Source organism: Trachemys scripta, chromosome 6, assembly GCF_013100865.1.
Source record: "Trachemys scripta elegans isolate TJP31775 chromosome 6, CAS_Tse_1.0, whole genome shotgun sequence".
NCBI lineage: Eukaryota > Metazoa > Chordata > Testudines > Emydidae > Trachemys > Trachemys scripta.
In genome coordinates this window covers 89,062,386-89,075,306 of record NC_048303.1, presented here as the reverse complement: position 1 = coordinate 89,075,306, position 12,921 = coordinate 89,062,386, and the positions used below count along the sequence as shown (strand labels likewise).

At 43.1% G+C, this 12,921-nt stretch overlaps 1 protein-coding gene across 3 annotated transcripts in view; it reads right to left on the bottom strand.

Moving 5' to 3' along the window:
* The window catches only part of LOC117878662 (histone-arginine methyltransferase CARM1-like), a 125,993-nt gene that overhangs the window by 15,389 nt on the left and 97,683 nt on the right, over positions 1-12,921 (bottom strand). For all 3 annotated transcript variants that reach the window (XM_034772989.1, XM_034772987.1, XM_034772990.1), the window contains 2 exons: positions 8,782-8,872; positions 3,117-3,198 (listed from right to left, as the gene is read on the bottom strand). In XM_034772989.1, coding sequence (XP_034628880.1) covers positions 3,117-3,198; positions 8,782-8,872 — 173 coding nt within the window. The remainder of the gene's footprint in view (positions 1-3,116; positions 3,199-8,781; positions 8,873-12,921) is intronic.

Sequence of the window (12,921 nt, the reverse complement as noted above, 5' to 3'; positions counted from 1 at the left end):
GCTCTGCTCCGGTGGCGCAGGGTCCGGAGGCACGGGAGCAGAGCAGCTGGAGCCGGAGAGGAGAAGTGCCCAGCCGGCGGCTGGGGTCCGGAGGCACGGGGGCTGCCCGAAGCCGGTAGCGCTGGCTCGGGCAGCTTGGCTCTTAAACAGAGCCAAAGTCTGAGTCCGGGGAGGAGCAGAGCAGCTGGAGCCAGGGAGGAGAAGTGCCCAGCCGGCGGCGCAGGGTCCGGAGGCATAGGGGCTGCCCAAAGCCCGAGTGCTACCAGCTTCATGGTTTGCCAGGCAGCCTCCAGACCCTGCGCCCCCGGCTGGGCGCTTCCCCTCCCGGGCTCCAGCTGCGCTGGGGAAGCGCTGGCCAGGGGCGCAGGGTCTGGAGGCTGCCCGGCAAACCGTAAAGCCGGTAGCGCTCAGGCAGCCCTTTTTATGTGGCTGGGAGGGAGGAGGGGGAATTAGGGCGGGGACTTTGGGGAAGGGGCGGGAAAGGGCGGAGTTGGGGCGGGGTGTGGGAAAGGGGCGGGGCTAGGGCCTGTGGAGTGTCCTCTTTTTTTATTTTTTAAATATGGTAACCCTAGTCTACAGTGCCTCCTGTATCAGCTGCATGACAGCTACAACTCCCTGGGCTACTTCCCCATGGCCTCCTCCAAACACCTTCCTTATTCTCAACACAGGACCTTCCTCCTGGTGTCTGATAACGCTTGTGCTCCTCAGTCCTCCAGCAGCACACCCTCTCACTCTCAGCTCCTTGCGCCCTTTGCTCCCAGCTCCTCACACTCTCACCACAAACTGAAGTGAGCTCCTTTTTAAAGCCCAGGTGCCCTGATTAGCCTGCCTTAGTTGATTCTAGAAGCTTCTTCTTAATTGGCTCCAGTTATCCTAATTAGCCTACCTGCCTTAACTGGTTCTAGCAGGTTCCTGATTACTCTAGTGCAGCCCCTGCTCTGGTCACTCAGGGAACAGAAAACTACTCATCCAGTGACCAGTATATTTGCCCTCTACCAGACTCCTGTACCCCACTGGTCTGGGTCTGTCACAATATACGTATATATCTTATATAGGATGTGCTTTACCTCTACAGATTAGCTTCATTCTCTACTGGACTGCCAGAAAGCGTGATATAACCAACACAGTGTGCATGTTGGAATGCTAGGTTGAATAGCTGCAGAGACCTCACAAAGGGCCTGAACCAGGGCTGGTGGCAAATTTTTGAAAAGCTCAAAATTTAAATGGAAAATGAATGTTGTTACTTTTTGCCATTTTTCAATCAAATGGAGTCAGGCCTGATGCCAAAGAGAGAGAACAGAATTGAAGAGGCTTATTCTGAGGCAGCCAATAAATAGGAACATACGTAAAAAAATAATGGTTGCCTTTATATAGAAAGCTGGCTACCAGCTTGATTTTTTTTATTTTGTTTTAATTTGCATGGTAGAGTAGGGAAGGGAGAAAGAAAAGTATAATGCAAATTCCAGCTGAAAGCTGCAATGCCTCTTTTAAGGATTCTGACCCCGCGAGGATTGGGTGGAGAAAGAGAGATCTTTACATGCAGTGGACAAGGAAGGGACTGTTCAGAACTGTGAAACCATGGAATTTACAGGTTTAATGCTTTTGGAAAGGCACCAATATCCCTAAAACCCAGGAAAACAAACTATAAATGGTAAGACATGAGTGGTTTAATGATAAGCAGCCGAGAAACCAATGACTAGAAAGTTGTAAAAACTAAAGAGCTTTAAAAATCTAGTTTTCTTTTCATTCTGTAACAAAACCCACACAGGTTTGTTTAAAAAATCATCAGCAGCTTGTAAACATAGGGCAGTGGTGGCGATGGTTTGAGAGCAATCAAACTGAAAGATAGAGGGACAAGCTAGGTTTCCTCTTTAAGTAGGGTACACAAGAGGCGAACAGCTAATGTTGAGCTCATGCCTGCAGCTGAGGAAACTCTGGGTCTCTAGACTAGGTCACTTGAATTTATTGTACTGATGTTACAGTTTTCAAACATAGTATCCCAAACTGGGTACAGAGTCCTGATCACATAACAGGCTGATGTGGGCATAAGTGGTGATCCTTGGAGCAACAGAGCGGCAGTTTAAGGTAAAGAGAACTCAAAAGTATTAATTTTCAAAGCCAAAACCAAGTGCATTCAGTCCTATGACCTGCCTGAGATTTTGCAGAGTCACCTGGAGTTCTTTGGATTGCAACTTTGCTTTGAAAAGTTGTCTTCTCAAGAGCTCACCCAACATAACAATAACTCTGTTTCATCTATATGCTAACATCTCTTCTGGCTAAGCCAATGCCAGTACCTCATTTACTATTATAGTGCAGGTGAAGGGGACAGAAATACTTATAAGGGAGCTGTGCAGCCCAGGACATAAGGGCATGGGGGGAATAGGGGCAGGTAAGCCACAAAGATAGCTGGGCTTTTCTGGGGGATGGCCTAGAAACTAGATGATCTGCAGGCTGCATTGCCCCCTTTCCCCTTGAGAAAGTACAACTCTACCCTGATATAACGCGACCCGATATAACACGAATTTGGATATAACGCGGTAAAGCAGTGCTCCGGGAAGAGGGGGGCGAAGGGGGCTGCGCACTCTGGCGGATCAAAGCAAGTTCGATATAATGCAGTTTCACCTATAACGCAGTAAGATTTTTTTGGCTCCCGAGGACAGCGTTATATCGGGGTAGAGGTGTATAAACTCATTGCACTTTCTGTTCCAGAGTTTTCCCTCTTTTTTCCCTCCAAGAGGGTGGCATATAACACATCTCCTCTGAACAACCTCTCTGTTGACTTTCACACCAGTAAATGTGGATAAGCAAGGAGGAGATGGGATGCCATGAGAATCAATCATGACAGTTTGGCATACTATATATGAAGTAGCTGCCACAGGGGCATACAACTCTGCACTTCTGTTATTCATGACAAAAGAGGAAGCCAGGTATAGTACGCACAGTAATTAACCTCTGACTGGGATGCTCCTGGTTCTAACAGAACTGGTCACTGGAAGCCAAAGTTCTGTACACAAACCAAATGACACTATACAGTTACGGTTCGAGCTCTCCTAGACAGGGTACTGCAAAACTTCATGGAGGGGATGAGTTAGGCAAGAGAGAGAGAAAATACTTACTACGATAGGTTGTCGGAAGTACTCATCCACTGCTGCACTGCGGAGACTGGACAGATTGACCCCATAAAAACACTGCTGGTACCTAGAGACAGTAATGTATAGTAAAATATTTAGTGGAAGAAGTCTCTCGGGGCTCTCATACCCAGAGGACCCATGCACAATTATGTCTCCAAACAGAATGTGATGTGTGGCTGAACACTTAAAGCCCTTCCTAGAATTTGTGGCAAGCTCAAATCATCTCCATCCCCACCTCACTCTTCACTCCCACACACCACATATGCACGTTCCGGGTTATTTCCTGGCATCAGTGAAATCGACTGCTGGTTAGACTATCTTGTGCATTCTTCCAGGTTGAGGAATCTGATGCCCTCAGGTGAACCGGTGAGAGGCCTCTCTGCATCAGGAAAGAGCTCCCGTACTTCACCTCTTACTGGCACGGCACAGAATCCACAGACTGGGGGAGGGGGACCTAAGGTGGCTTTAAGCTACCTTTGTGCCCTCCCAATCCTGGGCTGTTCTAGGAACTGGAGAGGCTTCTGGAACAACTGAAAAACTGCCCCGAGGGCCTATTGTAAGTTATGGCAACCTCTCTAGGCTGCCTTGTTGGCTGCAGTGCTGCCCAAAAACCCTACAGCACTGCAGGGTGCAGCCCCATCCTGACACACCCCTGCAGCCCTCACCATGCCCCCTAAGCTTTCAAGGATGTCCTCTGAAGACATCTTATGGCTGTCTCCACAGTGCCTATGCTGAGGGGAATTGTACCCTAGCTGGATCGAAGGCTAGTAGGGCCCCTATATATGTCTCTGGCCCTTTTACCAGGCATAAAGGGGGAAATGGGTGAGAGGATCTCACCCTAAGTGAATAGGACTTTTTTTAAACAATAGAGACAAGTTACATGCTCAGCTAACCAAACTGTGCCAATCCCTCACTGACAGCAAATCCAGCCCCCCTGCAAAACTCCTTTGAAATTAAAAATACCTGCCGCCAATAACTACCCAGAGTCTGAGGTTTGACCCTCTTATCAATCCAATGGAGAGCTGAAAAAGGCTAGAGACACTCATTAAAGCTCAGGAAGATTCAGCAATTCTCTGGCAATATAAACAAAAAGATGTCTGCAACTGAGGCAAATTTCTAATGGTGAAATCATCATTCAGATGCAAAATCAAGGTCTCAAGTCTACTGCAGTCTCTGAAAACACCTTAGGAGAATGCTTAAAACCTCAAATTCCTGTTTTAATTTTAAAGACATCATACAAATATTTTAAATATTGTCTGCATTTTTTTCCAAAACACAATTTTTATGTTTAAAAACAGGTTAAGAATGCCCCTTTCAGATGTATTAACTTTGCTTTAAAATATTAACTTAATTATTTAATCTGCTACAGTGTGAACTGTGTCCTATGTCCCATTTCCAAGTGAAAGATGCTTAAAGGGAGTACTGTACTTCCCTTGTTAATGGTAAGCCTAGCAGAAGAGATCATCTAATACCACCAATCACAGGAGATCTTCTATCCCCTTTTCAGCATGATTACCGATGCACAACTAGAGAACCTCTTATCTATTGTGGCAGAAAGTTCAGTTAATCAATTGAAACCTCCCCCATTCATATGGAGGGAACATAAGAATTTCTGTGCATCTCAGTGGTTGGTATTAAACACTGGACCACGCTGCCTTAAAATTTAGACTGTGCGGTTTTATTCAATGGAATGTCCATTCAACGAAATGAATTATCTGGAGATACTAGAGAAGAAAGACTGTCTCTCATTTAAGATGGGGGCAGTCACAAAGTACACAAAAGGCAAAGAACAGACTGTTTTAACCACCTGGTGTATATTTATGCTTCGTACCGATCTTCAGAAGGCTTTTCACAACAGAAAGAGCGGTCCCCTCTTGTAAGATATATTGCAAACAATCACCCTTTCCAGCAATGTGCCATCCTTGATTTTGACACACACAACACAAGTTAATTTGCATCTGTCAAGCATCAGGGTAAACTAGCCTTGAAGTGTGAAATAACAAATCCTGCCAGGGCCTCGCTGGATCGTGGCCATTATTGGATTTGGATAGTAATAATTCTGTGTTTGCGTTAACTATTTCATCCTTCCTTCCCTCCATTAATAAACAAACTATGCATACTCCTAGTAACTAGTGATATGACATGCACCAGGATTCTGCGATCAGGTTTTTTTGGACCATTTCACAGACCTGATGTTTTCACAAGAGCCAACTCAAACTGCAGTTCCAGCCATTGCTTTTACTCGTTTGTGGCTTACAGCAAATGGGACAAAGAATGTGAAAGGTCTGCAGCAAAACCCCCTTCAGACACTATTAGCTATATAGGAAGGATTATTAAACATACAGGAGGCAGATTTTCTAAAAAACAAACCAGGGAGTTAAGTGAAAAGGGAGTTCTGAGGCATGGAATTTTCTGCTTATACAGGTGCTGGCTAGCATGAAACAGCACAAGCTGGCACAACTAAAAAAGAGCAGATAGCCTAAATTTGCCTGGGACCCTGTGCCCAGGGACTGTGCTAGGTATATCAGTATATCTTAGTACAAAAAGAAGACTACGGGGAATCAGTGAAGCAGTGATAAAAACACTGCACTTTCACCTCTAGAGACCTGGGTTTCAACTTTTTGCTCAAGGTTCAAATGAAGTTAATTTGTTAATCTTTCCACTTAAACACCTGGTCCTGCGAAGTGCTCAGACACTCCAGGAGTTGCTGGATACCTTGTGTGATCAATCCCTGCTGGACACCCATCCACACTGAAAGATCACTGCATGATTTAGGATAACTTAGGATATGAACACTTCTGTTCCAGAAACTCCCAGGGCTGGAAAAACTCCAATGTTGCAGGTGCATTGGATTATTCATGTAAAGTATGTAAGAGTTTATCCAGTGTTGTTAGCCCAACGTTTACATGGCAAATATGTTCAAAGTTTATTTACCAAAAAATAAGAAAAGGGGTAGTGAAATGAGCTGTTGAAACACTGGGGAAAGGATCCTGTTACAAAGACTGTAAGCTCCTTGGGGCAGAGACTCTTAGTTTATGTTTGTACAGCTTCCAACACAGTGAGGTTCTAATCCTGACCCGCTCACTACTGCAATACAAATAATAAACAAATAAATAAACGAACAAATAATAATGATCATGGTGGGGAAGTGAATTAAGTTCCCAGATCCAGTTATCTGTGAAGGACTTCCAGACCTGAACGATTAGGATCTTCCACTTCTATCATTCTCTGAGCAACCCTGTAGTGACTTGTTCTGAGTATTCACCTGAAAAATTGTATCAGTGTGCAATATTCTAGGACACAATGTATGTATTAGATCTAGATGTCATTTTGCAGGTGCTTTTAAATGCAAACTGGATATTTTTGTTAAGAAACTGGATGTAGATAATGTCAACAGAACATCAGCAGTTCAGAGCTTGTGGCATTAATTAATGGCAGGGACAAGTAGAATTTTTTTTGCCATTAATACAGATACTATATACATACTGTATATGTAAAGATAGATACACACAGAATATTTGTGTGTACATTACACCATTTGTATTCTCCACTCGTAAGCTGTCAAATAGAAATCTTACATTCCCTAACGATAGAGATGAAGCATCACAAGCAACCTTAAAGTGAAATGCTTGGATACTGCCAATAACATCTAGTTCTGTAGAGCCCTGTGAAAAAGCTGTTATGTTTCTGCTTCAGACTGCTAATTCAGCATCTATTTCCCTCACTAAGCGATAACAACCCCTAGTTTCTACTATGGCTTCCCAAGGAAACTGGCACATGGAACAAAAAACAAAATATTGGGCCCCATTCCACCCAATTTGTAGTTTATTATAATCTTTTTTGTATTCTTGAGAACAACCAAAAAGAGCAGAAGCTAAAGATTAAGTGGGGAGAAATTGAAATGATAGATATGGTTTGAAAACATTTTTTTGATTAGATAAGTTTGAGTAATAAAGGTAACAGAGTTGATGTAATATACTTCAACTTCTGTAAAACATTTGACTTGGTACCACATGAAATTTTTGAATAAAAAACTAGAATGACACAAAATTAACATGGCACACATTATATGGACTAAAAAAGATGGCTAATAAATAGGTCTCAACTGTAAATGGGGAATTCTTCATCAAGCAGGTATATTTCTAGTGGGGTTCCACAGGGATCAGTTCTCGGCCCTATCCTATTTAACATTTTTATCAATGACTTGGAAGAAAACATAAAATCATCACTGATAAAGTTTGCAGATGACACAAAAATTGGGGGAGTGATAAATACTGAAGAGGACAGGTCACTGCTACAAAGCGATCTGGAGCCCAAGCAAACAATATGCATTTTAATACAGCTAAATATAAACGTATACATCTAGGAACAAAAAATTTAGGCTATGCTTTCATGATAGGAGACTATCTTCGGAAGCAGTGACCCTGAAAAAGATTTGGGGGTTATGGTGGATAATCAGCTGAATGTAAGTTCCCAGAGCGACACGGTAGCCAAAAAAGCTAATGCAATCCATGAGTGCATAAAACGGGGAATCTCAAGTAGGAAAAGAGAGGTTAGTTTAACTGTGTATTTGGCACTGGTATGACTGCTGTTGGAATACTATGTCCAATGCTGATGCCCACCATTCAAGAAGGATGTTGATAAACTGGAGAGGGGTCAGAGAAGAGCAATGAAAATGATTTAAAGAATTAGAAAACATGCCTTTTAGTGATAGACCGAAGAGCTCAATCTCTATCTTAGCAAAGAGATGGTTAAAGGTTGACTTGATCATAGTCTATAACTTCCTACATAAGCATAAAAGTTGCCATACCAGATCAGACAGCTGGTCCACCTAATCCACTATCCTGTCTGTGATGTTGGCCAGTACCACATGGTACATTATAAAAACATCTTACAGAATTTTAACTGAGACCAAGACAATATAAATAGGGAACAATAGTCTCTCCACAGACTTTTTGAACCATCCTATGGAGTTTCATAGAAGAACTATATGCCTATTATGGAATTCTACAGAATGGCCTGACAAACCTAAAGAAAGGATAAGGGCCACATTCTCAGGTGGTGTAAATCAGCAGGTGATGACTTCACTGCACCTGTTTAACAGTGCACCCCAGCATTAACAACAATTTAGGGCAAGAAGTGAAGACCATTGTTTCTAGCTGAAGTTGCAGGAGGAATTTAGGTAGAAAGAATGTAATTACTGACTTAGAATTTGACCAGGATATGGAAGTCAATACCTTGTCTCTATGAAAAACGCCACTGGATCTTTGACATCTGTGTATGGTCAGGAGTCTGATTTGTTCAACGCCCCTCAAGCACCATCCTGGGGCATTGGCTTATTACTGGCACAGAGGTGCAACTACTAACTATGGATTCATAAACATCTTTTTCTGCAGCACTTGAGAGCTCAGTGGACGTGGTTTCCCATCCCAGCTCTGACCTAGCCAGACCCTGCTCCTCTTGCGAGATCTCATAGGCTCACACAGCATAGCTGCGGACCAGGTTAAAGGAAGCGAGCATGGAAAATTAGAAGGATTTTCTGCCATGTGCTTTGCTTCACTTCATTCAGATTACAAGAATGAGTTTCATTTTAAAACCTTTACTGAGTCTCCAAGCAAAATTAAAAAAAAAAAAACATAACAATCATTACCAAAAATTGGCTCTGGAGTAGTGTTCCATGTAGAGCTGCTCATCGGAAAAAGGAGCCAAATGAATGTCACTAAATGTTGGAAACATCATTCCTAGTAAACAAAAGATAATATACAGTAGCAAAATTCAAATGTCTGGTTAGCCCTATGGAAACATGTACAGAAAATACCAGCAAGCAATAATTGCTTTGCACCTCCAACAGACGAACATCAAATCCCATTACAGGTAGTTTATTGAAATCCCAATAATATGTAGTTTATTGAAATGCAGTTATAGGTTAAAGCAATCAATATCAAAAATATCCACTTATGAAGTGGGTCAGGATATTTGAGAAGCCTGCCAGGATATTTCAGAAGCCTGCCAAGAATGATAAAGCATTATAAGTTTTATGTCCCTATATTAGACATTTAAATCATTTTCTCTCTCTTTGAATTAAGTAAAATGCTAGATGTTATTCTAAAATACCTTTTCACCATTTCCACAATTGGAGAAACAGGTTTATTTAAAGCTGACCATATACACAAATTTTCCACAGATATTATCACAGAAGATATGTCAACAGACTCAATCATAAATCAAACTGCAGAGTACCAACTAGGTAATCCTCAAGGGGTCTAGTATTAGCAGCTTGACATAATAATTACATGGGAACCTTGTATCCAGATATCTCAAAAACGCTTTACAAAGCATTAATAAAATAAAGCTCAAACATGTAAAGATAAGTATTATATCAATTTTACAGATGGTGAAACTGAGGCACATAGAAGTTTACATAGCTCACACAACAAGTTATTGACAGAGCTGGGAAAAGGATCCAGGTGTCCTGACTTACAGACCTATATTAATTAGGGACTGAATCCAATGGCCACTGAAGTCAGTGGGAATTCTTCTACTGATTTCAGTAGGCACTGGATTAGGCTGTGTGATAAGACTTCAAAAAATAATATTCAAGAAATATTTTGCACACTGTTGTTTGTGCATCAATGAGGAGAAGGGGCCATAGAGCAGTCATTTTTGGACTGGAACATGTTTCTTCAAACATCTGTTTTAACTGGTGCAAAATGTGGTGCACAAATGAAAGAACAAACGGCTTTCTTTTTGCAAATAGAACATGTAGCAAGAGACCACAGGAATTTCAAAAAGAATCACACACCCACTCAGTAAATAAGCATGCCTTTTAAGACCTGCTGCTTAGAGAATACTAATACTTCTGCAGAGTAAAACTTGGGATAGGGATTAAAGGTGTTTAAAATTGCTCATGAGACCATGCTGCTTCAGCTTCTGCTACTACACACTTGCCACTTATACATCATTTTACATTTTCAATGTGCTCTATAAACAATAATTAATCCTGGAGAAACAAGGTGGGTGAGGTAATGTCTTTTATTGGACCAACTTCTGTTGGTGAAAGAGACAAGCTTTCGAGCTGCACAGAGCTCTTCAAATCTGAGATCGATGCTGCTTGAAAGCTTGTCTCTTTCACCAATAAAAGATATTATCTCACCCATTTTGTCTCTTTAATACCCTAGGATCCACACAGCTACAACAACACAGCAAATAATAACTAATTCTAACTACCATTCTTGTATGAGGTAGATATAAATAAGTCTCATTTATATTATACAGATGGGGAAACAGATACAGATAAATTAAGGCCTACATCCTCAAGTGTCCATTAATTTTTGATTCCCTTAGTTTTTAAGTGAGCAACTTTAATTTCAAAGGGCCCAATTTTCAGAAGTGCTAAGCACCCACAACTCCGACTGAAGATAATAGCACTTTCAAGTCATCGACACTTCTGAAAAATCAGGCTCTACCGTAAATCTACATTGCAATGAAAGCCCAGGCTTGGACACACGCTTAAGCCCAAACCCCGCTTCCAGCTGTACACAATTCTGTCTGACTCAGGGCTGGGCCCAGGTCTCAGGACCCTGCAGTGTGGAGGGTTTGACTTGTGTCCAAACTCCCTCTATTGCAGTATCGATGCAGATCAGGCCCAGGCCCCCCAGACTCTGGTCCTGTGAGTCTGAAAACTTCTATCTCACAATCCCATAGGATGGTCTTCTTAATCAACACAAAGGGAAAGGGAAGCCACCCCTTGGTTCAAGTACAGCTGCTCTGCATTTAACAGTTCCATTTTATTCTGTCTGCTGAGCTGCAACCATAGTGAATCTTCTCCGTCATTTGTAATGGCCACCGACATGAAGAAGTTCTTTGCCAATCATGTTGCTAGCTGGTCAGAGAAGCGCACCCAGATTTTGGTTAATCTCCGGTGCGAGGCAAGCAAAGAGTGACTTTAGCAAGAGTTCCAGGGATGACGACACATACAGTACCAGGAAATATGAAAGAAGCTTGCAGCATTGGGGATTCACTGGACCAGTGCAGGCAGCGGATTAAGCAGCACAAGAACAACAGGAATTTGCCATCATCCTTCCCCTTTTTGAAGGAGTTTGACCTGGTGCTGGATACTGTGCTGAGCACTGAGCCACCAGTGCTTCACAACAACCTGGTCAGCCAGGACAGTGACCTTCTCATCCCTAAATCCACTCTAGGACTGGAGAGGAGCCAGCAAGTGCCAGATGAGGCTGCCAAAGTGACTCTTGTGCTCAAACTGGTCCCCAAGGAGGTTTTGGTGCCAGAGTAGTGGCAGCACATTCTGGGTCCCTACTTGGAGGAGCTTTTTGATGCCTCCCCACCGAGAAAGAGCCAGCTGTGGAACTGGCAGCAGAAACATAAGAGGCAGAAGGAATCCCTCAGCCTGGGAAGTTTCTGGCACCATGTTTGTTGTTATTAATATACGGGGTTGGAAGGATTTCCAGTTTATGACCCAAATGAAAAATGTATTACAAACCACGGGCAGCAGCACGTATCTCCTAATGGCGGACTGCAGGGCAGTACATTGGCATCACCCCTCCGCCTCCCAAACCACAAGGTGGAATTCAAAATGGAGACTGAGAAGTGCAAACAACAGCAAAACAAGCATTTAAAATTAACCGAGATGTGCTGGGATGTTAAAAGTAAGAACTTTATATTGCCTTTCAGAATGCCATGCCATACAAATCACGCATTGCACAACGTTAAGAGCCACCAGTGCTTCACAACAGCCTGGTCAGCCAGGACAGTGCGGGGAGCGATAGCTCAGTGATTTGAGCATTGGCCTGCTAAACCCAGGGTTGTGAGTTCAATCCTTGAGGGGGCCACTTAGGGATCTGGGGCAAAAAATCAGTACTTGGTCCTGCTAGTGAAGGCAGGGGGCTGGACTCGATGACCTTTTGGGGTCCCGTCCAGTTCTATGCGATAGGTATATCTCCATAATAAAAAAAAAACTGTAAAAAAGAAAAGGTTGGGTGGGGGCTGGAAGTGTGGCAGGTTGAATACAATCCACGGGTGATGAAATCTATGGCCAGGGTTTTTATGCAGTCCAGAAACGCGCTGGGGGAGGGGGTTGGCTGTTTAGCTCTGTGAGAGTTCCTGTGTGTTTGCAAGTAGTCCCAGGGTGGATGTGTTCAGAGCAGCTTGCACCAGGAGCCGTGGGAGGCAGTAATTCGTTTGGATGCTAATGCAGTATCCTGTTAATTCACTCAAAAATTTTGATCTAGTCCTGGGCACTGACAGTCACAAACTTTTTCTGTAGTAGAAACTCTAGACAGGTAATCACATTTCAATGAAGGGCATATTGTCCCTGCCCTCTTCTGCGGGTCACCAGCCCACTTCACTCATAGATGTGCAGCTCCGTCACCATAAGTGTGAAAATCTCTGTGGCATACTCCTCCACCCTATCCCAAGGACCAAGCAGGTCTGCAATTTTTAAACAAAACACAATTATAAATAGTAACTCACCATTGTTTGTGCAGTCTTTTCACTGTGATTAATGGAGCTGTGTCCACAGAGCTTCCAGGATACTTTTTCAAAGTATCATTTTTTGGCCTTGGAGATTCCACAAGGCGCTTTTGCCTACTGAACCTGTTGTGAAGCACTGAAACAATAATGCGCTGTTTGATGTCTGCTTTTTGGCCCTTCCACCTCTGCTGGTCCTTCCACCTCAGCAATATGGGCCCACTGCAGCAGGACCTTGGGATGTAGAACTGTAACAGACCAGTCCAAGCAGAAGTGTTTCTGTGAGGAACTTATAATGGACATT